The following is a 24,696-nucleotide window of genomic DNA, read 5'->3' on the forward strand; positions in this document are numbered from 1 at the left end:
CCAGCCGGCAGACCCATCCCTCTGCTTCCAGGAGCAGTGAAAGAACTGAGGTGAATCTCCCCCTTTTCCTTCAGAAATGGCAGGCTCCAGCCCTTCTCATTGCTCAGAGCTGGACCTTGGTCACATACCACATTACACATGACAGACACAGTTCAGAAGCTTTGCTGGTGGCAAATTTGGGCACTGCAAGAGTAAAGGAGATTCCATTGACCACACTGGCAAGGTGCTGATTATCCTACATGGAGAGAAACCTAACACAAACCTGTTCTTAATGGCTGGCAAACTTATTCTTAATTTTTTAAAGGGTTCTGAAAAAGACTACAAGCTGTGGGTGATTTCAGGAAGAGAAGATGCTCCTTACCCTCTTATCGGTAAGTTCTTGACATGGTTTTGTTTTTCCAGCATTCACTCAGTTTTTAGTGCTGAAGGAAGCAAGAAATAGAAGACTGAAATGCAGTTTCCTCTTCTGTTTTGTTTTTCCTGTTTTTTCTCTTACTTCCCAGTCACATTAGTTTGCATATTTAGGGAGCTAGTCAGATGCTGATCCTCTGTTTTGAAGAGCAATTGTCTGCTTGTGTCACTAAGAGGTTGGAAAAGTTCATTTATTTCCACCTTAGTTTTACTGCATGAGCCTCAGTCTTTCTACAGACCCAGCCTCTCCATTCACTCACCCACTCTGCTGGAGTCAGTCCAGCTTTACCATATTTCTTCCTTCACTTCCATAGTATTGCTTACTCCCCTCCTCAGCAAAACTCAGCAGAGCTTTGAAAAATATTCTGTTCTTCCACAACTCAAGTTAACTTATTGAAGAGGTCCTTTCCAATCCTATATTTCTCTTACTGGCTGACAGCTCCCCTCTGATTAGGAGCAAATTATTGCTTATTCACTTTCCAAAATGCTTTTTGAAACATTTCCTCTCCCCAGGAATCAACCCAAAGCTCAGGAGTGACTGGATGGAGTGATTTGATTTTGGCCTGTGATTAACTGAGAACAAATCCCTTCCCGATATTAAGAACCTTTCCTTGTAGAAGCCCAGCATTACTTGTGCTGTATAAGTGCACAGATGATTAGAACAAGAAACATCTGAGAACTTTCTGTTTTCCTCCTGCACATCTAACCCAGTAAATCTTAGCATTCCTTCTTAAAGCAGCCTTCATTGTAAATGCTTTGCTGGCATCAGACAACATTAATATTTATAAAATATCTAACTTGTGCACCTTATAGGCAATGCAAAATGTTTTGTTGTGGAAACACACCAGCCTTTGTCTTTCTGACTATTTTGTGTAGTTTCTTCAGATATAATCACAGTCATAGCTTTAAACAAAGAACCAGAGCATCCAGAAATGGGAAAAACCTTTCTAACTGACTCACTCTCTCACTGCAAATTCAAGTTACAATACTTGGAAAAGAAGAATCTTATACAAACCTGATGCTGTTGTTGATATTTATGTAAAGTTTTATTATATAAGCTCAGCTTTTATCATGGGTAAACATCAGAAGCAGAGTCTGACTGTGCTTCAGCTTCATACTACCTATAGTCTCAGATGTCTCTTTCCACTATCAGCATTCAAGTCTAATTGTAAGTTAACTAAAATGACTTAATATTGCATCCATTGCATTTAATATATTTCAACTGCCAGGTCTTTAAAAAAAAAATATCTGCCTGGTGGCATTTTTGAAAGCTGCTCCAGAAATGAATTGCCTCTGTGTAGTCCCCAAAGATGCTGGTTAGTGCCGAGCAAGCTCATTTGCATTAGCCCTGTGATTAATGTTTCCTTCCTGTTTCAGCCTCAGACAGGAACCATAATTGTGTCTCATTTGACTGAGTTGATGGCTGTTGTACTTACCATGGAGAGGGAGGGAAGATCACTTGCACACTGGATTTTTTGATTTTGCATGCTCAGCAGAAATTTGACAGATGACTGCTCGCAAAATCTCATTTCTCACCAGAACCATATGAGCAATCAGTACCTAAATTTTCAGTGTCACAAGTAAAGCAGTAGAAAGAATAAACACTGAATTCAGAAATAGTCACTTGCATTTTTCCTAATGGGCTTTATGTGATACAGCTGTACTAGGTCTCTGATTTTACTTTTACATCTGTTTAACTACAGCAAACACAGCAATTCCATTTCTGCCAGTATATGATTTATGCCTGTGTAAATATGCAGAAAAGCATCAATTCTGAGATTACTGAGAATGTGCTGCAGGCCAGAATGCAAAGTCTGCTTTTCCTCCAAGGCAGATGGAGTTCTGCAAGTCTTCAGTCAATCCAATACAGATTATTATGATTTCTCTTTGAACAGGACACGAATATCCCTTTGGAATTAAAATGAGCCACATTCGCGACGCCATGCCCCATGGATCAAAGCACTGTGCCTGCCCCAGGCAGCTCCAGGGGTCCTTCTTGACAGAGCAGCTGCCCCAGGAGCTGCAGTGCCAGTTTGTGCTGAAGCCAAGCCGCCTGGCTGTGTCCCAGCAGCTCAATGGTACGTTGTCCTGCTCGCCCAGCATCATTCACCCACACACCAGCTCTGCTCTAGGAAGCAAATGTGGTGGGATGGTGGGAGGATGGAGGGGGAGAAGGGGCATTTGGAAAGAAAACAGGAGCATGCAGGTGTACCTTCCAGGTGCACAGGGGATTTTGCAGTGTTGTTCTCCGTGATTTGAGTATGCTGTTGTATATGTGTCACCTTTGCAAGTTAGATTTTGACAAGCTGCCTGTCAAATAGTTGTTCTAAAACCAGCAAAAGAAAGACAAGATCCCTCCCCTACAATTTTTTTGCAAGTCTGTTAGCTGAGCTGCTCTCTGCAGCCCTTGCTGTCTCTGTAGCAAGGCAGAGTGGTTTTATGGTTCAGGACTCAAGGCTTGGCTTTGGCACAGAATTCCCATGCAGTGTCTGGCAGCATCCTTTATCTCAACAAGGTACTTGCCTCACCGGAACCCTGGCAAAGCGTAGGCATGTACTTGAGTACCTAGATGAGGTGAGCAAATACAGTTTATTTATTCAAGTAAAACAAAGACAGTAATATTTTCATCTGCCTTTGGCCTTGATGCTGCAAAAATACAAGCACCTACTCTCTATTTTGCACTTCTGTTGTCAGTGACACAATGACTGCCCACTGCTCATGAGTAAAACAAATGAGGAGATCTTTACAGAATTGGGGAATCAGACTGAAAACTCTGTAGGAGAAGGATGCGTCCCATGATGTGTTTTCATTGTGCTTAACACACTGTCGTACTAAGTTCAATTAGGAACTCTGCCCTACTTCACCATTAATGACATCCACACTGTTATCCTGTGTGTTCCCCATTAGCTATGATCTCCCATAATATATGAGTAGAATACATTTGTAATGTTTTTAGAAATTGAATATAGTGAGGCTATACCAGTCTCTTTTACAAATTATTCTGGAAATTGATTGCATTTTGTATAAATTAATTTCCTTTCCACACGCCTTCTTCCCCCCCTTCCCAGTAATTTGTATCATGTATTACTTCATGGCGTATTTTAAGAATGAGGCAATCTAGCAAAGGGGTGTAATTAGGTTTACAGGCCCCGCTTGGCAGCTGACATTGACTGGCAAGAGAATATAGAAATGCAAATCAACCCTGCAAAGTTCTAATGCAGATGTGTTGTCAGCAGTGCTGTGCGAGCTGCAGGAGGTGAGGTGAGGCTGGCCTTGGGGCAGCAGAAGCCTGGGGCAGCCTCCAAGTCATGCACAGGGACTGTGCTAAGTGGGAGAAAGAGGCTTTTAGTCCATTCACCTTTCCTACTTTCATCAGACAAAACCTTTTAAAGTGATATATATGTCTGGCTGTTTGCAAGCCACATTATCTTGCATACTGCTGTTTGTTATCCTCTTCCTAACTCCTTCTCACCTATTTGAGTTTTCAAAAATGGCAAAAAGGTACCTGCATGCAAGACAAGGCTGTGATGGCTTTGGGCTCATCTTCAGACCAGCAAGCTGAAATTTGTGTTGTTGTTAGGTAACCACTAGGCACGACACTGCATACAGGGCAAATTGACAGAGAATGGCCTCTGCAGCCCCACATTTCACTGCCACACCTGCTGTGCTGTCCTTCGCATCACTTCCCTGCACCGATACCACTGTGCTGGGCGTGTTGCCCATGTCAACAGCAATGAGTAGTTGCCCAGTTGTACCAACATGCACCATGGTTAGGCAGCGTTACGGGTGTTGACAAGTAGACATGACTTGTAACTGGCTGTCATGTCAAGTAAGTGTGTGGACACCAGCTGTGGTGGTGTAGAGGCATCAGCTGTCCTGGCAGGTTGGTTAAAAAAGTACAAAAGTATTTACTGCGTGGAGTGTCTCTGCTGCCTCTCCTGCAGCCTTTCAGCACATAAGAGAAATGGTCATCTACAGTTAAACATAGCCATTGAGTGATGCTCATGAACACATGTCTAAAATGCATTGCAAATACTGATTTGCTTGAAGTTTAACTTGAAAGAACCAACTGCTGGCAGTGGCTAGTCTGTAATCCAAATTACTACTTAATTGTCTGTTAAGGGAAAACAAAATGTCAACAAGCTGGTCTCAATAGAAAGAATGTCTTTGAAAACTGTTTGACAGTTAGGGTTTGATCAGAAAGGATGGTATATTGTGAAATAGATCTGAGATTTTATTTATAAGTTTCTAATTAGTTTGCAAGAGGAAATGCCACTTGTGTGGCTGGGACACTGTAAGAATAAGAAATAGAAATAGTAAGGATAGACATTCCCTGCATGTAAAATATGAGCAGAATAGATGGCTGCTGTGAGCTCTGAGTAAGACCTGCAACCAAAAAAGTATTGCTTTTTTTCTGATTCTGGCCTAGAATAATCCACCAGAGCAAGGCCCTGAAGTTTTTGTATGGTAGTACTTTCGCAGAGCAATAATCAGCATCTCTCTTGGCTGAGAGGAGGCTGCACTTCTAGTGCTGTAGCTTTACACAGACTCAAGAAAAGAATGTGTACATCCTCCCTTTCTCATCTGCTCTTTACCTTAATACTTCTCAAACCCCTTAGAAAAGGGGGTATGAAAAGGATGAGTTTTCCTATTGTTCAGTGAACTTTAGTTTTGTAAGTGATGATTCCATTGCCATACGTTAGTTGTTGGTTTCTGCCCCATGATGTTGAAGAACACTGATTAAGATTTCCTTCCTGTGCCACGAGAGAGCTGCAGTTAATCACAATTATTGTTTGCTCACATTATGAGTTTGAGCCATGGCTTTTTAGAGTGGAACAAACAGTGAAAGACTAAGAAAAGTTGCTAATTTTAAGACCCTTCCCCTCACCCCCTCTTCTCCTATTCCTTGTTCCCCAGCATAGCCTTTCTTCCTAATTTTTACTTCCACTGAGATCTACATGGTTGCCAGAAAAAAAAACATCAATATGTATTTGTCATAATGTGAATAGAACTCCAAGTGAAGCAAACCATATTCATGTGCTAATGTCCAGCTCATCTGAAAGAAAAAATATCATTTTGAAAGTTATAGGTTAGTTATGTTCTCCCAAAACATGGTATGTCAAGTAAAGCCTTAGGCAGTGCCAAGCTTATATTTCATGAAGCTTTGGAGTGCTTAAAATGTATATCCTCCTTATTAATTTTTATGAAAAGAATTTTTCATCAGGTTTTCACATTCAGATGTTCACATTTTGAGTTCAACTGTAACTTTTCATCCTGTAAGCCTCTAATGAAAAGACTTCCACCCATTCCCAGAGGGAGCATGATCTCCTGGAATGGAATGACGTATAAGGAAAATCGCTATTTGGTCTAAAAAACAAGGATAGTAAAGTATATGGAAGAAAAATCTTGTATTATACCACAATCCTTACTTCTGCAAGCCTTGCTTCTACACTCTGCCCTCCACAGCAGCATGAAAGCAAAATGTTTGACCAGATGGAAGAGCCAACTAATAGAAAGGTGTGGAGGGTAGGCAAGAAACTAAATCAAAGCTGACTGGCTTTGAAAACATCTAGAAAAGGAAAAATATGTCAGAATATAAGTCTTTCCAAGTTAGCACTTTCATCTTAAACAGTCTCAACCCACCCTTAGCTGTAGTCTGTGCTGTTAAGAAGACTTTATACTGGCTGATGTCGAGAAAGGTCCTATGAAAAAAAACCCTTTTTGTACCCCAACACAAGTATTTCCTTTTCTATACACTATAGATAAGAGCTTCAATTAGTGGTGCTCTGTAGATATGTCATGAAACACATTAAAATAAATACAGACACATGGAGCCTACCAGAGTGTTGGCAGCATGAGGAAATGCCATCTGGAAGGCATTGATTAAAGGGCAGGCGCCATCACAGGGCCATGGTCAGTAAATGCTTGGGGCGAGGACAGTAAATGATACACTTGCTTTGTGGAGAAGAGAGCAAAGCTGGCCATGTTTCCTTGTCTGCAAATGTCTCACCCCTGTAGTTGACTCTCTGGTGTTACTTACAGGGAGAGCAGGTGCTATCCCACATTGCCAGGGGAATTAGAATGCCTCCAGACAGCAAGCCAGCCTGAGGGCAGTGGTGTTTGCATATTGGATTTTTCCAAAGAAGGTATGTGATTTTGCACTTGTAGGTGGAAAGTGAGTTATTTAGCACAGTCGAGCTCCGCGTGAAGTCAGGCTGAGGTTTGCCACCCTGCACTTAGTGGTAAGCGCTGACACTGTGGTCCAGCAGCGCAGCATGGATCCTGATGATCCTCTTAACAGCATGGGTAAGGCAGAACATTCTCCGCACACACACGCACAGGTATGTGCACAGTGGATTAGGCTTAGCCAGATGCCAAGGAGTTGGTTGACTTCATGACATTTTTTCCTTTGAAGCCATAGCAACCACAGCAAAACAAATACTGGAATTAGAATTGAAATACATTTGTTCTAATAAACACCCTTCTCTTTTTCCAGACTTAAGCCAAAAGTCATTTAAAAGGAAAAGGTCTATCATAAATTGGGCTTTCTGGCGGGGCCCAGGCACTCACTTGGACAATGCACCCCTCTCCTCAACATCTGCTGCTCCTGGGAAGCTTTTTGGCCTCTTGCTAACAGCCATCTGTGAGGATGACAACCTGCCCAAACCCCTGTTGGTGAGTCCCAGGCTCAGGGCTGGTTCTTACCGTGGTGGAATTTCTCTGTGGTGGTGAATGAGAACATGGAGACACTTCGTAAATTACCAAAGCAGAGAAGCCAGAAGGAAACCTTATTTGTGGTTCTCAGCAAGAACTTTGTTTTTTAACATATGCTGTGGTCAGGCCTGGTTAAAAACAAACAGCTTGAGAAATGCATGTGATCGGTCTGCTGCTCTGGGCTATTTCATCTTTATAGCCCACATTATAAGGCTGGTTCCGTAATCCTCATTTACGCAGTGTAAATAAGTGCCACATTCACGCACGCTTTTTAAACCACTCCCAAGATCTCTGCAAAATCCCCAACTCCATAAATGTGGCATCTGCTGTTCCATATAGGCAGCCCACGTGTGCATATAAATGCTGCCTGCTCTTAAGTAGACAGTTTCAGAGCCTTTCTTGACAGCAGCCTAGGGCAAGCAAGCACTCTGGGTCCTCAGTTTAGTTCTGACAGCAAAAATGGTGGGAAGGTGGATGCTGCAGAAGCATCCTGTCTTGAGGGAGCACTAGTGCTGTGGGTGCTCTCAAAACCAGCACAGGAACATGAAAAGGGTTATTCTAGAGCCCGTTCCTAGGCATAATTAAGGCATTTTTGTTCAGGACTGGGGGCTGTCATGTTGTCAGTGCATCAACTGAAACATATATGGGATTGGGAGTGAGCCCCACAGTATTGGGCCCCTCATCCTAGCAGCCGGACTTTTGGCTGGAACAACTTGCCAGAATCCCACTGAAATCAGTGGGGTTACACCAGTATAAAGGGAGAGATGTTTTGTCTCCTAAGCTTCTGCTTGATGTGCTGCTTTATCATTGCCTGAATAGTGAATCATACCAGGACTTTTCAGGTCATTTAATAATGTGGGTTTGTTATTTTCTTCTGAGTGAGAAGTGTGCAGTTTTATAATTTAGTTTATTTAAATAAGCCCTCCAGAGATGGATTCTGTAAGAACCTGGCCCTTCTTTCTCTCTGTTTGAGAGATGACCCAATGCTGCATTTTGGAAATTTCTCTAAACCAGAAATATTAGTAAATTTTTATCTGAAAAAAAACACACGGAGTTACTAAGCATAGAATCACAGCTTGCTAGATTTTGTGCTTTGACTCTTAAACACTGTTTATGTCACAAAATGTAATTTACTTTTGATTTCATGCAGCATCTCTGGAGAATGGAATATTGCATGAGAGGGACTGTGTGGGATTTACCTGCAAGAGAAAGAAAATATCAGGGATGAATGCTTCAGGCGTGTTTGATATCTCTGCTTCAGATCTTCAAACTTGCTTTAACAGCTGAAGGGCTCTCTTTTAGCCATTGCCACACTGAATTGTCTTACACCATTAGCTTCACTTGTATGCTGTTGTCTGGTTTTACTACTGTAAGAGGGGTTTCCCAGTTTTATCTTGTGGGGATTTTATTAAAAACGTACTTTCAAAGTGTTTGTTCATGTGCTATGATCCTATGCTCAAGGGCTCAGCCTGTTTCAACTGCAGAGCTCTAAATCCCTGCAAATAAAATGGAAATGCTGACACAAGTCCTGCTGCCATGATGGTGCTCCTCCACAGTTTCTGCACTTACTTTTAACTAATGCAGGAGTGAGAAAAAAAGTAAAAATAATAGTTTTCATTCGACTTACTTGCACTGCTGCGTGTCTGGAAGAGCTACCTTACAGCCCAGACTAGGAAAGCCTCCAAACCCCACTGCTTAGCCATTACTGTTACAGTAACTCCATTTAATGATTACAGACTCTCCCTCAGTGTCCCCTTTCTTGCCACCTCTTTTGATAACTTAGTCCTCAGACCACTGTTTGCATGCACATAATCCCAGAGACTGTGTTTCCCCATTGGAAGAGACAAACATGACAAAATCCACATGGCTTGGAGCAGGCCTGGGGAGAGGTGACAAGTCCGTCTGAGAGATGACCCACAGGAGATCACACAGAATTAAGCAGCTGGAAAATATCATGTACATGTTACCTCAGGAGAGGTCTCTGATTTCAGCATTTCCTTTTCTGCTCATTTTCATCTCTTATTTAGCAGAAGAAATCAGGCCCTCCTGTTGTTTCAAAAGCTTGACAGGAATCTGCTTGATTTCCCTTTACTTTTAAATATCTCATGTGGTGAGCTGCCTACCTGTCTACTCCTTTGCAGCCTCATAGGCTTCAGCGGCACTGTAAGCCAAGCTTTAGCCCCCTTTGGGTAACCTCCTAGGCAGAAGCACCTTGCTTCAGAGGTGGTCCTGCTAATAGTCCTTAGCTGCTTGCAGTGTATACCACCACTTACAAGACGCAGTGAGGGTAAAAATCTGACTCTGATCTGCTATAGAAGTGCAGACAGATACTAACAAACAAAACACCTTCCACCTTAGATAAAATCCCGTTTTTTTTCAGACATCAGGCATGGAATAGAAGTTTCCATCTTTGGTCGGTGGTAGTATTGAGCACAGTGATGAGCAGTGAGGATCTTGGATATTCCTGCAAAGCAGTGTCTTGCTGGGGCCAGTGTCACATGGAGAGCTTTGGATTAGGTAAACCACTCTCCTTTTCCCAAGCCATAGTGTTTCTATATTTAAATCAACCTAGGACACTTGGCTAAAACTTGCACAGGTCCTGGAAGATCATGCAGGAGGTTAGTGCTAGACAGTGGAAGCATAGTATTTCTGAGGGGCTGTTTTCCAAAATCAGTGCCCCAGACCAAAGCTTTTCTGTGCAGTTTGGCATGGCTTGGAGGGTGAGCCTTGACTTGTGTTTGATTTGTGAGCTTTTTTCAGGACTCAAAGGCCTTCACCTGTAGCAAAAGTGGCAAAATTACAATTTAATGGCAGAAAATAAAATGCATTTCTGAGTAATCCTCTCTGCCTTTTGATTTTGTTTAGGACATGCTTTCCCTTCTTTACCAAGAAGGCCCTTCCACTGAAGGTATTTTCAGACGCTCTGGAAGTGCAAAAACCTGCAAAGAGCTCAAGGAGAAGCTCGATTCGGGCGCTGAAGTGGACCTAGCCTGTGAATCCATATTTGTGACAGCATCTTTGTTTAAGGTATGTGAAGAATATTCCTTTCCCCCTTTTTGGTGAGAGCAGTGCAGATGCTGGGCATAGACAAGTAGGACCTTTCCCCAGGGACAGGCCCAAGGAGGACTTGATGGGCTGAATTAAGAAGAATGGGCTGGCACATTAATGTTGTGAAGATCTCCAAAGGAGACTACCACTGAACGAGGATGGGGAAGAAGACTAGCCAGCTTGTTTTGGTGCCAGCTTTCCTGAGGTCCCAGCTAATAACCTGGTCCTGTTACTCTATCTCTGCTTAAAGTCAATACTATAAAAGCAGGTTTGCAGATCTGTTTCCTTACTTGTCAGTTAATACCCTACACTACAGACCCTAAAATAACCCAAAATATTTGGTTTCATTTTCCCATGTGTTATCTTTAGTTACAGAGTTGCATGTTGAAAACAATGTTCCCTCTGCAAAAAGTATCCCAATTGTTCAGTAAAATTTTGCCTACAAAGAGGATCAGCATATTTCTTTCCACATTTCAGTACAGTGCATCTGGTTTTGTGTAGTTTTAGCTTGAAAGAAATAGTAATCTCCATTCTCAAGCAAGCACTGCTTGGGTGGAATATTTTTATTGCAGAAAGCCATTCCTCTTGCTACCATGGGAGAGGTTTTCATGGGAGAGACATGCACAATTACTTTCCTACTGGTGGATTTAGGACATACATTTAGGGCAGGACAGCTGCACCATGCAATACTCATCCCATGGTAACAGCTTCACTGAGGGGCAATTGCTTAGCTTTTATAACAGTGAAGAGTTAACACGTAAGAGCAAATGTGTTATTCATGTGCATCATAACTTCCCTTACCCATGCTTGTTCAGAAGCTAGGATTTGGGCTTCTTCCCAGGTTGCAGCAGTTTGCCCTCCAATGCTTGAGGTATTAGGAAACAGGAACATGAAGACTATCCATGTATAGTGTAAGTACTCCATTACCAAAAGGGTTTGATTAGGGGAAAGAAGGAAGGAGTGCCTTTGGAGTGCTTATGGTCTGGAAGTATTGGAGCTTGTCAGCTAAGGAGAAAAAATGGGGACTATAGATGAAGTTAAGTGATAAGTAAAGACAGACATTATGCAGCATCAAAATAACTAGTCCCGCTGCAGATTTTTTAGCTCGGTGATAGCAGATGAAGGATCTGAATACCTCTATTTTGACAGGAAAGGGTGAGGAAAGGGCAGGAAAATCTTCATGTTAAGCATAATCCAAAGTACTTCTTTATCTCAGCTGATTCTCTGCTGGTTTTGGTTGCTGTGTGTGTCAGCTAGTGCTGTCCCACTGATACATCTTCTTGTATCTGCATATCTTACTCCTACTCCCTCCTGTGCTCCAGAACAGCTGTTCATATGTTTTGTTCTTTTCTCTTGATAAGGATTTTCTTCGCAACATCCCAGGCAGCATTTTGTCATCCCAGCTCTGTGATAAGTGGGTCTCTGTGATGGATCAAGGAAATAATGAAGAGAAGATAAAAAGCATTCAAAGGTAGAGTTACTTTTATACTGTCTGTATTCTTGACCTATAAATTTATATACCAGAATGCAGAATCCCAAATGTTCAACTTTACAACTTAAAATTAAATATTTTATAGAATAGATGCTAAAATATCTTCGTATATGACACAGCATGCAAACTTACATCTATACTTAAATGACTGCCTGTATGGGAGAATTTTCTGACTATCTTTTGTCCTGCTTTTCTGCCTTTTGTGGATACCAGTAAATAAATGAAATAAATATCCTTTAATGAAAAAAAAAATGTATAGCATTTATAAATACACTGTCCAAGACCTGTATTTCTGTCTGGTACTAAATCCAACTCATCCACAGGGAATTCTGGGGTCCTGGGTGAAAGGATAGCTGAAATCAGTTCCTCATATATTCCATCTCATTCATCTCAAATTTTAGTGACCATTTTGAAACCAAGATGGAATTGTGAATGAAATATTGCAGCATAGTGACAAGGGAAGCTTCACCCTTGTGGGGGAAACAGAAAGTGGGCAAAGTTTATGTCATGAGAAACAGAGCTTTGTACACTAGCTGACCACATGTGTACTTACATAAGTACTTATGGCAACTAAATGGCATGGAGAGACAACTGAAGTGTTTGGTTAAGTGAACAGTGAATTATGAGGCATCTCAGATGAAATACAGTTGCAGGTCATACACTGTACTTGGTTCATTAGTTTGACAGAGTGTAATTTTGTGTTAGAATATTTTCTGTCCTTCCATAAAACTGTTCATAGATGTGTCACAGTGAGGGAAAGCAGCTGAGCAAGAATACCTACCTCTTCGACACATTCCTGGGGTAATTAGTGGACAAGGATGCTGGAGAGAGACTCTTCATCAGGGATTGTAGCACTAGGACAAGGGGCAATGACTTCAAACTTAAACAGGGGAAGTTCAGGTTAGATATAAGAAAGAAGCTCTTTACTGTGAGGGTGGTGAGGCACAAGAAAGGTTGCCCAAAGAAGTGGTAAATGCTCCATCTGGCATTTATCTCAAGGCCAGGTTGGACAGAGCCTTGAGTGTTGTCTAGAGTGAGAGGTCCCTGTGCATGGGAGGGGGGCTGGAACTAGATGGTCTTTCAGGTCCTTTCCAGCCCTGACCATTTTATGATTCTATGATTCTATGACTGTGTTCCCCTGTTTCTGTTTTCTTCATTGTCTTGACTTGCGTGTATCTATGGAAAATGTTTTTATTTTGCTGGGTCACTAATTTGAAGAATTACATTTGTAAATGTTTTCAGGTTAATAGAGCAGCTCCCCAGAGCTAATGTTGTTCTCTTGCGTTACATCTTTGGAGTACTGCATGGTATAGAAATGCGATCAGAAGAAAACCAGATGAATGCATTTAATCTGGCTATCTGCATTGCACCTAGCCTGCTCTGGCCTCCTGTTTCCTCCACCCCTGATATAGAAAGTGAATTTACAAAAAAGGTAAGAGATACTGCAACATAGTAAAAAAAAACAAAACAAACCAAATGCCAACCTTCATTTTATTCAGTCTTTCTGTAAAAGCAGTCAGTACCTGTTCAGATCAGGACTTGTCCTCTTATCAGGGTTTTAGAAACAGTCATAGATCCATTCTCATAATCTGCCCGAAAGAAGAGGAAGAAGATCATAAAACACTACCCAGTGTTTTATGGCAAAGTGCTTCTCTCATGAAAAAGATCTCTGATTGTGGTGACCTTTAAACAGACAGCATAGGATTGGAAAAGATGTATACCAGAATGTATACTGGGACATTCTAGTCAGGCCTAGCTGTTTTCTGCAGGAGATTGGGGGAGGAGTTCCTGGCTGTCAGGGGGCACATCGTGGATGGGCCTTTTGCTCCTGTTCCTCGTGTATATGCTGAGCTTGCCCTGAGTGGAATAATGGAATATTTGACAAAACGTCTCTTTCCCATTGCTTTGCTGCAGATTTCTAGTCTGGTACAGTTCCTCACTGAGAATTGCTGCAGGATTTTTGGAGAGGAAATTACCTCCCTGTTTGGAGAAATATTGATGACGTGCAAGAGAGAGAACAGTTCAGGTAATACAGATGATGTTTTTATCCTGTTAGATAGCTAAATTCAGCCAGGCAAAAGGTCAGCATGTTCTGTGGAAGAACGCAATTCCCCATTCATGTGGTGTTCACACATACTGCTGTTCTCTTTCCTCTGCCCAAAGTATTGGTGATAATCACTGACTCACCTTATCACAGACCTGGACCATATCACAAAATGCTCTCCCAAGAATACCTTCTCCTATTCCAGTCATCTGAGCCACTATGTTAAAAAAGGGGGAAAGGGGAAACAAAGAAAAAGAAAGACAAAAATCTTTGAAAAGGTTTCATCTCCAGTCTAGATTTTTTGGCAAGCATATGTTTTCTCAGAATATGGGGAAGTCAGTGATCAACAGTGGTTATAATACAGCTGTCACACTGTTGCCTTAGGGTTAAAAGTGTCTATTCTTCATCATCAAAAGAGAGAGCTCTCCTGAGTTTCAGTGGGACATCCAGATTTTGCTACTAGCACAGATAGATCTTGGAACTGATGACTGAAAATGTCTGACCGACTAGCTGGCAGAGCATTCCGGAATATCACTGATGTTCTTTTTCTCTCCAGCTCTGTGATAGTATCGATTTTGACTGGAGGTTTGGGTGTCTCCTTAAAATTTCCTGAAGCAGCATTTTTGTAAAATAAATTTTGGCACAGGCTGCCTATACTGAAAGTGCATTTACTCCAGCATGCCAGGCTGACTCAGTGAGGTGGTCCCAAACTCCTCATGCTTTGCCACTGGTAAAATCTTGTGAAATCCAGTGAGATTTGGCCTGCCTCCTCCCCAGGAGTGGAAGCACATGGGATCTGCTGCTCTGGGATGTGGTAGGACTGGGAGCTCAGCTCCACGACAGGTTACGGCACCTGAGCAAGTTTACAGGCATGCACTGAGGCATGGCGACTGCCCATGCGTGAACTCTGTCTGCTGCAAATGTGAGATAAGTCAGCTTAGCATAGCCCAGAGCAAAAGAGATTCAATGTAATTCCAATTATTACAATATGGAACAGGGACCAGGTGTGCACTGCTCAGTGGAAATGAGGTGACTGTGTTAAAACTGAGACTAGAATTTTCTTCATAGTGTTGCAGAGATTGTTATTTTAAGATAAAAATGTATTTTCTTGAAGACCAAAAAAGTACAAAGTATGTTGTTTTCTTCATTCATCTAAAAGAAGGAAAGAAAGGTTAGATGTTGCTTTCAATATTTAATAATGAAAAGAAAAATTCAATAAATTGCTGATTTAATACACTGCATGTAAATTATTGTTACAAATAGGTTACCTACTACTGAAGTTTCCCACTTAAACCGACAAAACCTCCAATGCTCATTTGTGCCATTATCCTGTGTTTTGTGATGAACTGTGGCTTAGCACTCATTTCAAAAACTAGACATTATCTTTTTCTGCAATTATTGGCATTTCTGCTTGAAAGAAGCTTTAAAGGGCAAATGCTCCTGAAAGCAGAGGATTTTTGCCAAAAAGAGCAATAAAGAATGCAGCTGCTTGTCAGCAGGGTGGCTCAGTCACTGATGTGTTAACACTTGGTTTGCCCTTGCAGATGCTGCTTCTCTCCATCTGAATGACTCTTCCTATGACAGCCTGGAAAATGAGGCAAATGATGAGGCTGACTCTTCTTCAAGTGACTGGATTAAGAACCGAGATCAGGACAACAGGAGCAGGGAGTCTGTCTTCACTCTGAGCGATGGTGATTCGGAGCAGACGGAGGTGGATGAAATCCAAAGTAAAACCAAATCGAAGCAGTTGACGATTTCTGTTGATGTACACCGTAAGTTTTCATCACAAGAGAACTCAGAGAATGAGTCTCTCTGCTCTAATGCACTGGGCTTCTCTTCAGCAGCTACCTCGGGCTCTCTCAAAACCTTGAGGAGACACAGGCGCTCCTCAGAGCCCACAGTTGGCCTCCCTGCCCACAGCTTTGCCCGCACTGGCGTTGGTCATGAGAAGGCAACACGCAAAGCCAGCTGTGATGTTGTCCTGTCTCATGAAGATGAAGACTACCTCCATCAGCTTCGGTCATTGCAGATGGAAGGACAAAAGCTTATCAATCAGAGCTTGATTATAGGGATTAATGTTGGTAAAAGTGACAACACAAACCAAAATGTTGAAAAGAAAGACTTGTCCCATTGCCTGCTGCCTCCAACGCTAGAGGGATTAAATATTTGCTCAGGATTTAGCTCTTCTAGCCTGTCTTCTCCTGGAACATCTCCATCGGTGTCATCAATGAGCTCTCTGGACAGTGCTTTCTCTCAGTTTTCAGATCAGTCTGTGTTTACCCCGACTGAAACCTCCTCCCCTTTTGATAGCACTTTTCAATCTCTAAAGAAACACAAAGACACTGCCGCTGAAGCGGCTGATGACTATTTGGTTACACCCACCAAGGTGCCACCATCTCCACAACCTACCAACGCTTTGGCTGAGGGGTGCTTAGTGGAACCCAGCAGGAGGCCAGCACCCCTGAAACCTGCCGATGGAGGTGACAGCTATTTGATTAAACCTGACATTCAGCCGTTACCTCTGAAAGCCACAGGAAGAGACAGACTTCATGATCCAAGATCGAAAAGGAGGTCTAGAAGAGCATTACAGCAATCCAAAGTTTGAAGAGACTGACCAAAGCTTTCTTACGGAGGAATCTTAACACTTAAAATAAACACCAGAAAGAAAATGCCTTTGGTGTTAATGTGTGTTCATTTTAAGTTTAATATCCAGGTTGTTCAAATTTAATTGAGCAGTCCCCAGATTCACAGGTTTTCTTTTTTTAGGAAACTGAGTAATGTTCCCACATAAAGCTTCGTAAGAACATTGTAAGAATAATGAAAACTGCTAAAAAGCAAGCAGAAACCTCCTGAAAATCTGTAAGGATCGCAGGAGGTAACTACAAGCAGTGCCCTGTTCTGTGAGCCTGCCAGGGCAGTGGGGTGCCTGATGGGCCTCTCCCCTTGACCACTTGTGTGTTGAGCCTTGCGGATGTGAGTCCCAGTCCTTTGTGGTTTTGATGTATCGTGTAAAGTCAGCATAGATTCCATACCTGTGGTATTATACTACTGTTCTGAAACTGATAGGTATTACCTTCATTGTCCTTCAAGGGATAAGTGTATTGTTTTCTGTATGTTTAGAAGGTATATTCGATAGGTGTAGTTATTTCTTTCACACTGCAAAAGAAAGAAAAAAATAAGCTCAAAAACATGTAAAGAGAAACGCTGAAGCTTGTAACTAACACCTCACAACTGTGTGTTTCATTTATTGTGCTTTGTTGGCTGTTCTGTTCATGTTTAAGTTGTGAATAGTTTCTTAACATTGCTGTAAATGGCATTATGAGTTGTTGCAAGCAGAACACATGTAATTTTATTATGCAGCATCTAAAACATCGTATAATATATTAAAAGTAATGCATTATCTAAATGCTTTGAGTTTGTATAATATATCCTGATAAATTTTGCTATTATATATGTTCTGAAAAAAATGTGTATTTTTGTACTTGCAAAAAAACTGCTGCTAATTTTACGAGTTCTGTTTTGTTGTTACAGCACTGGTATTGATGTGTATGCATTCAATGCTATATATTAAATATTATTTGTTATGTCATAAATTCAATTTATATTCTGTGTAATTTTTTTTAGGTGTCAGTTCTACAAGCTATTGCTAAAGCAGAAGCCCCAGTGATAACACTGCAAGTCTTGCTTGAGGAAGGACTTGCAGCAGTTTTCCTCCACTTTGGGTGGCATTGCTCATACTGTATGTCATAATCCCATTGACTTTGTAAATTTTAGCAGTATTCATTCAGACAAGAATTCCTACCCTTTTGGTCTTCATCTAGAGAGATGAGGGTGTTTTCAGCTAATGGGATGCAGTTACCAATATGGAGCTGCAGAGAGATCATTTCAGATAATAGATACAGGTTTGGGAGTAAGGAAAGGAGGGGAGCATGACACTGGGTGAGAGGAAGAGTTCTTTAATATTAGCAGGGTTATAGAGAAAGCAAGAAGGAGCAGCAGGGCTAAACTAAATAAGCCCGTGTGTGTGTGCACGCATATGGTGCTTCTGAAATTGCATTATTTCAGTCATTAGCTTTCCATTTTCAAAAGCCTCCCCCAGTGCAGTTAATACTGGCCAGTACTGGAGCTTTAGATCCAGATTCTGCTTAACTGTGCTCTCCTAAAGGTGCTTGTGCTCTTAAGTGACGGAAAACCTTTAAACACTGTCTAGTGCACTGAGACATTTCCAGGTATTATCAGCATAAAATGTTTTTAGCTCTGTATCAGACAGAGTGGATACTCTCCAGCAGGTTTGGAGGGTAGGAGGTCTGTTAAGAAAGTTAGAAATATTCTTACTTGAACATACAGAATCAGAGGGCTATTATTTTAGGCTCAAATCCTGTGAATGTTTTATCTGTAGGCAGAGCTGCATTTGGGGAGACCCATATAGTGCAGTAAACCATCATGCACTTAGAATACCAGTGTGTATAATTATGTGCAGCTCAAAGGCTTCACTGCAATTTGTTCTTTTTCATCTTTTTCATATTCAGCTATTTTAGTAAAAATGGTAATATGCCGAATCTGATCTCTAATAGTCACTTTACAAAGGTGACTGCACTGGTATGTATTTTGAGACCTGTACTCCAATAGCCCTATATATGCACCTCCTTTAAAACAAACAAGAAAAAGATGCTATTTTGAAATAAAACAGCTCTTCTGTGGTTCCTTTCAGAATGGTAAAAAGCATATTGCTGTGCTGCCAAGATTACATCAAGTAGCAAACGCTGATTCACTGCAACAATAATAAAGTTTTAGAAAAAACTCTAGTCTCTGCAATATAAATGTTCTGTCCTACAAATGATATCTTCCGGCAAGTCATTTATCTCTGCTAGTCTGAAGTGAAAGTATATCCAAGAGTGCTTCAATGTGAAACAAATTATGTGTCTGCTCTTGAGCTGTAACTAATGCTAGAGTGCTTCAGCTTTAAACATATGGTGAACAAGCTGGATGTAGATCCCGTGCAATTTGAAATGCACTTCTGTCTTACAAAGTGTATGCCCTGCTGATGCACAGGGCATGTTCTGTGACAATCACAAAAAAGAGCTCTAATGGAGGAGATCACTGTCTGCTGCTCCTCACTGAAGGAATTAAATGCTGTTAAGACCCAAAATGGATTATACTGAACCTTTTCAAAGTGCCAGATGCAACTCTGAAGACTGCAGTAAGCAGCAGTTTTAGTTATGTTACTGTTGGTAAGCCCACGTTCAATGTACAGGAGTCCCTTCTACTCTCTTCCCCATGGCACAATGTTGGGCTGGGACAGGATCTTTTATATCAGGAGCAGAGACTATGATACATGTTTTCCCTCAATACTTAATATCTCCCCATACCCTGGGTCCAAAACACTGAACACACATAAGGAGTAGCCTTGGTGAGACCGCTGGACAACCTCATGTACTCACAGCAATCTGCGGCATCATCTAGAGGAGGACCCAGGGCATTGGCCACTCTGGGGGCTGGTGGGGAAAGAGCTGAGTAAGCAGCTTCACTGAGCCTCATCTTGACACTTGTGCAAGGCCATCTCCCTTCCAAAGAGCCCTTAGCTCCTGCCCAGTGCAAGAGGTGGTGGAGCAGGGTGTCTGTTGGGCAGGCAGAGCCCTACATCCACATCACGGGAAGTGAGCCAGCTCTCCCATTCAGAGATGTGCTTGCATGATTCCACCTACTCCCAGGACCAGTCACCAAAACCTCTGTATTCAGGCCACTGTTGAGCTGAACTAATTGACCTGCTAGTGTCCAAAGTGGAAGACTCTTTGGTTAAAGATGTTGAATATTTCTGCTAGGACACGGCTACCACACAGGGCCTAAAGGTTTTGGACATCACTTGTGTTCTATAAATATGCACAATGCACTCTGTAATGATTTTTGCTTGATGCTAGGTTTGCTCCAGGACTTATTTTGTCAGTTCCATAGTGGCTAGACTGCAAATGTCAGCAGTTCCTCAAGGACAAGTACTCCAGTAGCTGCTGCCAGTTGCATTAAGTTAAATATTTCAAAGTTTAGACATTCTGTGACACTACATGGGAGAGGTGTTTTCAGTGCAGAAATTATTTCTTTGTGCTTGATTCTCCTGTCACAAACTATTTCCATCTACTGTTTCTACAATTCTTCTCTCAGATGCAGCTGTAATTCTGATGTGATCATGGAAGGCAAGGATGTCCTTCACCTCTTGCTCCTCCTCCTCTGTCTTTCTTCTCATCCTGGGTATGGGGTAAGCTTCTGCAGGGGTTACTGTTGTCCCAGGGGCTGGGATGGGCAACAGGTGGTGGGTGATCTGCCAGACAGGGAGGGAAGGGACAGGAGCACACTGCCAATGTGCACAGCTGAGGCTACAGGATCCCAGAGGAGGGTTTGGACAGTGATCCCCCAACTGTAAGGGCTTATGAAGCAAGAGTGAGCTGTGGAGGGCACCTGCTTGGTTAAAGCCTGGGCTCAAGAGAGCCCCATAGGGATCAGAGGGCAATGCTGGGTGCAGGACCTCAGTCACCCCACCTGCACCAGGAGACCTCCTGTCAGAGAAGACTGGTCACCTCATGGTTCATGAGTGAACCACCTCATCCTAAGGCTGATAGGATCAGTGTCTGCAGGGGCCTGGGATTCACAGGAGCTTTGGGGAAAAGCATTTGGAGATGTTGCACAACTTCTCATGAGGTGTTTTAAGGGGTTTGTGGGAACGTGCAAAGCCTGTTATTGGATGTCTAGGAGAAGGATCAAATGCAGGGAAAGGGAGGGATCAAGGTGGACTGGGGAGGAACCAACATAAGAAAACAGAGGGGAAAAGGGATAAAAGGGGCTGCTCTGGGTAACAGCTGCCTGGTCAGTATGCTCGTCTGACCCAGCCCTGTCTGGTCACCACAGCCTGCCCTTCAGTCTTACTAAATATCCATATGATGTAATTAGTTATCTACTGCTAATAACAATCACTCTTACACTCTTTCCATCTATTTTCCGTGTGGGAGCACCCTCTGTTCTGATCCCACATGAGACTCCATCAGCAACCTTCAAGATGAGCCAGTGTGCAGCAGTGTGAGAGCCACGTGTGGGAATTGGAGCAGGACCATAAACCTCAGAGGCTGGAGGGTGCCTGTGCCAGCACTGGGGAAACCAGACCTTGGACAGGCCCTGAGGCAGATGAGTAGCTGATGCCAGCTACCAGAGGGACCCATTTTCCACATGTGGGTACGTATTTCGCTAGTGGAAGTTAGTCCTGACCAGCCAGAGAGGAACAGCACCTGCTGCCCACACTGTTTATGTACATGCACGCACAGCGAGTGAGTGGCTGCCTTATACACCATGGTCAGCAAATACTTTCGAACAAGAAAGAGTATTTAAATGTGCCCCATGGGCAGCTTACATTAGATATCTAGTGTAAAATGGTTTGAAAGGACTGAGGGAAGGAGAGATGATCCCCCCCTGCCCTGATCCAGCTGGAGCCACCAAGGGGTGGGTTGCCATCTGTTACAGAGAGCAGCTTATTAGCAACTCACAGCAGGCTTTGTTAACACAAGCAACCTACTAGGAATGTTTTCCTTGAACAAACTGGTTTTACCTGAAACGCCATAGAAAACACCATTGACCAGAGCTGGGGCTGGCTTGGGGGGCATTAGGAAGGAGTCAGGGCTGCACTCAGGTGCTTTATTGGCACATCTGCTTGGGAAAGGGATGTCTGACACCATGTCCACAAGTTTCTTTGACTCAAGGACTCTGAGGTGACCACGCAGCCAAGGAAGCTTATACCCTGAAGTCACCTTTTCAAGCAGGACCTGGTCTCCATGGATGGTTGGCACTGAAAGATGCTCTTGGTTCCTCAGGCCCATCTGAACACTTCCATGGCACTGCTATCCCTCTGCTACATATCCAAACACTTGCAGAAATGTGCAGCATCTAAATGACGTCATACTGTTCATGCAGAGGTAGCATGAGGAGGAGTCTGGAAGGTAACTTCGGCAGAGTGCTTGGAGTTGGCCTTAGCTTAAATGTGTAAATAGTCCCAGAAAAGTCCAATCAGATTGTTTACGAGCTTAAATTCCTCCCTGGGCCGGAGCCCATTTGCCTATTTTCTAAATAAATTAGAAACCATACCAGATGTTACCACATTGCTGGAAAAATGGGTTCCTATGAAGTTTCCATCTACAGTTTTAATTTCCATTTCAGAGACCCATCTATTATTTCATAAAGAGCCTTTGAAAATACTCTTTCATTATGTAAGAGCTAAGAAAAGGTGTTCAGCTCTTACACGTCCTGTCTAGATTTAAAGAAAAGAATTTGTCCAATAAACTGTTTGGCAAAGCTGAAGTCTGAATTTTTTGCATGCCTTTACCTTGGGATATGAGTTCACAGTGCACTTGTCTGAGGTGTGTGAATTCAGCAGCAGAGTAATTGGCTTATTACACAGAAACTGGAGGCTCCGGCCTTGCCAAGAATTTTTACTACGTAAGTCGTTCACTTTTCTCACCTTCAGAAAGGCCATAAAAGCCACAGTTCTGCAAATGGGTCCCTGAGAGCAAAATCCCAGCCTGGCCTCGCGATCAGGAGACCCACACAATACAGGTGCAGAGCAGGTCCCAGTGCATTAGTCCAGGCAAATCGCTCCAAGGTATTTATAACCTTAATGCAGTCTAGAGTTCTGTAAGGAACTTGTAGGGTCTCATCCCATAAAAGGATGGATGCTCTCAAATCTTATTTTCTTCTATGGCTGATGCAGAATCAGGCCCTGAAACCTATGTGTTTTAAAATCAGTTTATCTGGGGAGAGGGGTGTTTGTTATTGCAATGAAAGGGAGAAGGTGGGATCAGCTGCTGAGCTCCCAGTGGCAGGGGACAACACATCACTTCAGGTCTGTGTCCCCAGCTGGACTGTGAATTGCCTCCTCAGGAGGGACAGGGGAAGGACAGCACTCCAGAGCAGGACAGGGGCAGAGGTGGACAGGGACACTTGGAGCCCGCACCCAGATCCAGAAAGAACGCTGATCTGCTTCTCTCTCCTTGAAGCATCCCAGGGACCTTTCACTGCTTGTTTGCAAGAGCAACAAAAACCATCAAAAGCGTCTTCTTCTGAATTGCTTTCTGAAGAAAAAGTAGGATATAATCTCACCACAGGAAACAGTCTGTCCATCCCAGACGCCCACACCAGGCACAGGGTGGGAACTCTTGTTTGACCTTGCTACAAGATCTTGGTGCTCAATCCCCTTCTCTGGGGCTGTTCCCTGGATGTACTTTACATATACATGGGAGATGTAAGAGGCAACTGGTCTACCCTACTTTTTTGCCTTAGTCTTCACTGGCAACCTCTCTTGCCATACCTCTTGAATTCATGGACCATGAGACAGGGGCTGGAGGAGCAAAGTCTTTCCCACTGCAAAAGAGGATCAGGTTTGTGGCCACAGCAATGTGTGTTCAGGTTCCTCAGGTGACACTGGAATAACTGAACTCTACAATGTCGCTGTGTATGCCAGACCTAGCAGGTCAGGTTTTGGTTCCAGCAAGTAAATCCATGGGGAAAAGCAGAGCCACATTATCATGAATTTCCATACATCTGCAAGTCAAAACGAAAATGAAATGGGCACATTTAGGAGTCTCGTTCCTAGGATGGAGAAACTTGGCTGCTGACGTCTCCTGAGCATCACATCCCTGCTGGACCCCAGACTGAGTGCTTCCCTCACTCAGTGCTTGGAGGGTGTTTGGGCAAACACACAATGAACTTAAAATAATGCATCAGGTTTGAGGCAGGAGGCTGGATTACTTTGATTAATTTTCCTCTCAGCAAATGTGATTACAAAATAGGTCAGCCAGACTGTTATGGATTCGGCCTGTTCCCTTGTTGATGTTTGATTTCAGCTTTTCTTTTATGTGGGAGTTATTGATTACAAGGAACTGACAGAAACATGCACCTAAGATTGCTTTTTCTGTCAGCTTAGCTATTTCCAAAGGAAAAAAAATTGCATAGATTGAACTTTGTAAACAGAAAAACAAGCCCTTCTTACAAGGGTGACCTTATTCTTTGAAAGAAATAAACAAGAAACAGCAAGCAAAAGTTTTATGTTAAAAACTTGGGAATTCGTGATTTTCAGTGATGCATTAATTTACCACGAGACTCAAACTAGAGATTTAGTGACATATTGCCATGTGCCCAGTGTTTCAGCTGTTGGCTGGGCAATATCCATGTCCAGTCCAGCTCTAGCATCCCCATATGGAGCTGTCCTTGAGAGGCTCCCTGGTGACCAGATCTAGGCGATTCATTGCCAGAAACACACAAAATACTGATGGAATAGATGCTTTTGACAAAATTACCCAGAGCAGCAACTCTTCAAGGAGGTGGGAAGGTGAGGACAGGGCTGTCCTGTGCACTCACTCAGTGGTGGGACCATTCATATGGGAAGAGCCTCCATGCAGCACTGGGTCTGGAGCCAGTGCTGGCTCGTGCCTCCCTTCTCCCTCCTTGGGGGCAGCCAGTGCATACGTGGTGGCCTTTGCCTCCTTCCACAGGTGACACCTGCACATTTCCATGTATGTGAATTAGGCAGAAAACTTTCTGGTTCCACATCAGCTTTTGGCATCTCAAACCTGCGGTCGTAGAGAGTTCACCGCTGAGCTCTGCCCACATGGAAAAGGCATTTTGGGTCCTGCCACTCACAACAAAGTGCTGATGAAGGGCTGGCTAAACCTGCAACCAAAGTGTCCCCAGGCCCAGAGCATCCTAAAATCTCTGAGATCCAGATGTGGACAGATCTGAACCTACCTTCTTCAGGAATTTGTCATTCTGAAGACGCTGGGTTGTAATACAGCCTGCATCTTTTCCTGCAGCAATTGGGTTCATGCTCCCTTCAAGTAATGAAATCTCCCTGCTTTTCAATACAGAGATTTTTACTGGTTGAGGGTGTGGGGGAGAGGGTTTTGTTTACCTGAATATCAGGAAGTGGATGTGTTTTGTAGGTAACATTGAGCTTTAT

At 42.9% G+C, this 24,696-nt stretch overlaps 1 protein-coding gene across 1 annotated transcript in view; it reads left to right on the top strand.

Moving 5' to 3' along the window:
- ARHGAP20 (Rho GTPase activating protein 20) overlaps positions 1 to 17,307 on the top strand; it is a 63,295-nt gene extending 45,988 nt beyond the window's left edge. The window contains 10 exon segments of the mRNA XM_057399696.1: positions 305 to 371; positions 2,307 to 2,489; positions 6,908 to 7,086; positions 9,991 to 10,152; positions 11,535 to 11,644; positions 12,908 to 13,097; positions 13,580 to 13,691; positions 15,254 to 16,269; positions 16,271 to 16,330; positions 16,332 to 17,307. Coding sequence (XP_057255679.1) covers positions 305 to 371; positions 2,307 to 2,489; positions 6,908 to 7,086; positions 9,991 to 10,152; positions 11,535 to 11,644; positions 12,908 to 13,097; positions 13,580 to 13,691; positions 15,254 to 16,269; positions 16,271 to 16,330; positions 16,332 to 16,358 — 2,106 coding nt within the window. The 3' untranslated portion in view covers positions 16,359 to 17,307.
- Positions 17,308 to 24,696: the final 7,389 nt, after the last annotated feature.

This window comes from Pezoporus wallicus, unplaced genomic scaffold (genome assembly GCF_028554395.1).
Source record: "Pezoporus wallicus isolate ANWC-B61680 ecotype Strahan unplaced genomic scaffold, APGP_CSIRO_Pwel_v1 scaffold_6446, whole genome shotgun sequence".
In the NCBI taxonomy this organism is placed as follows: Eukaryota; Metazoa; Chordata; class Aves; order Psittaciformes; family Psittacidae; genus Pezoporus; species Pezoporus wallicus.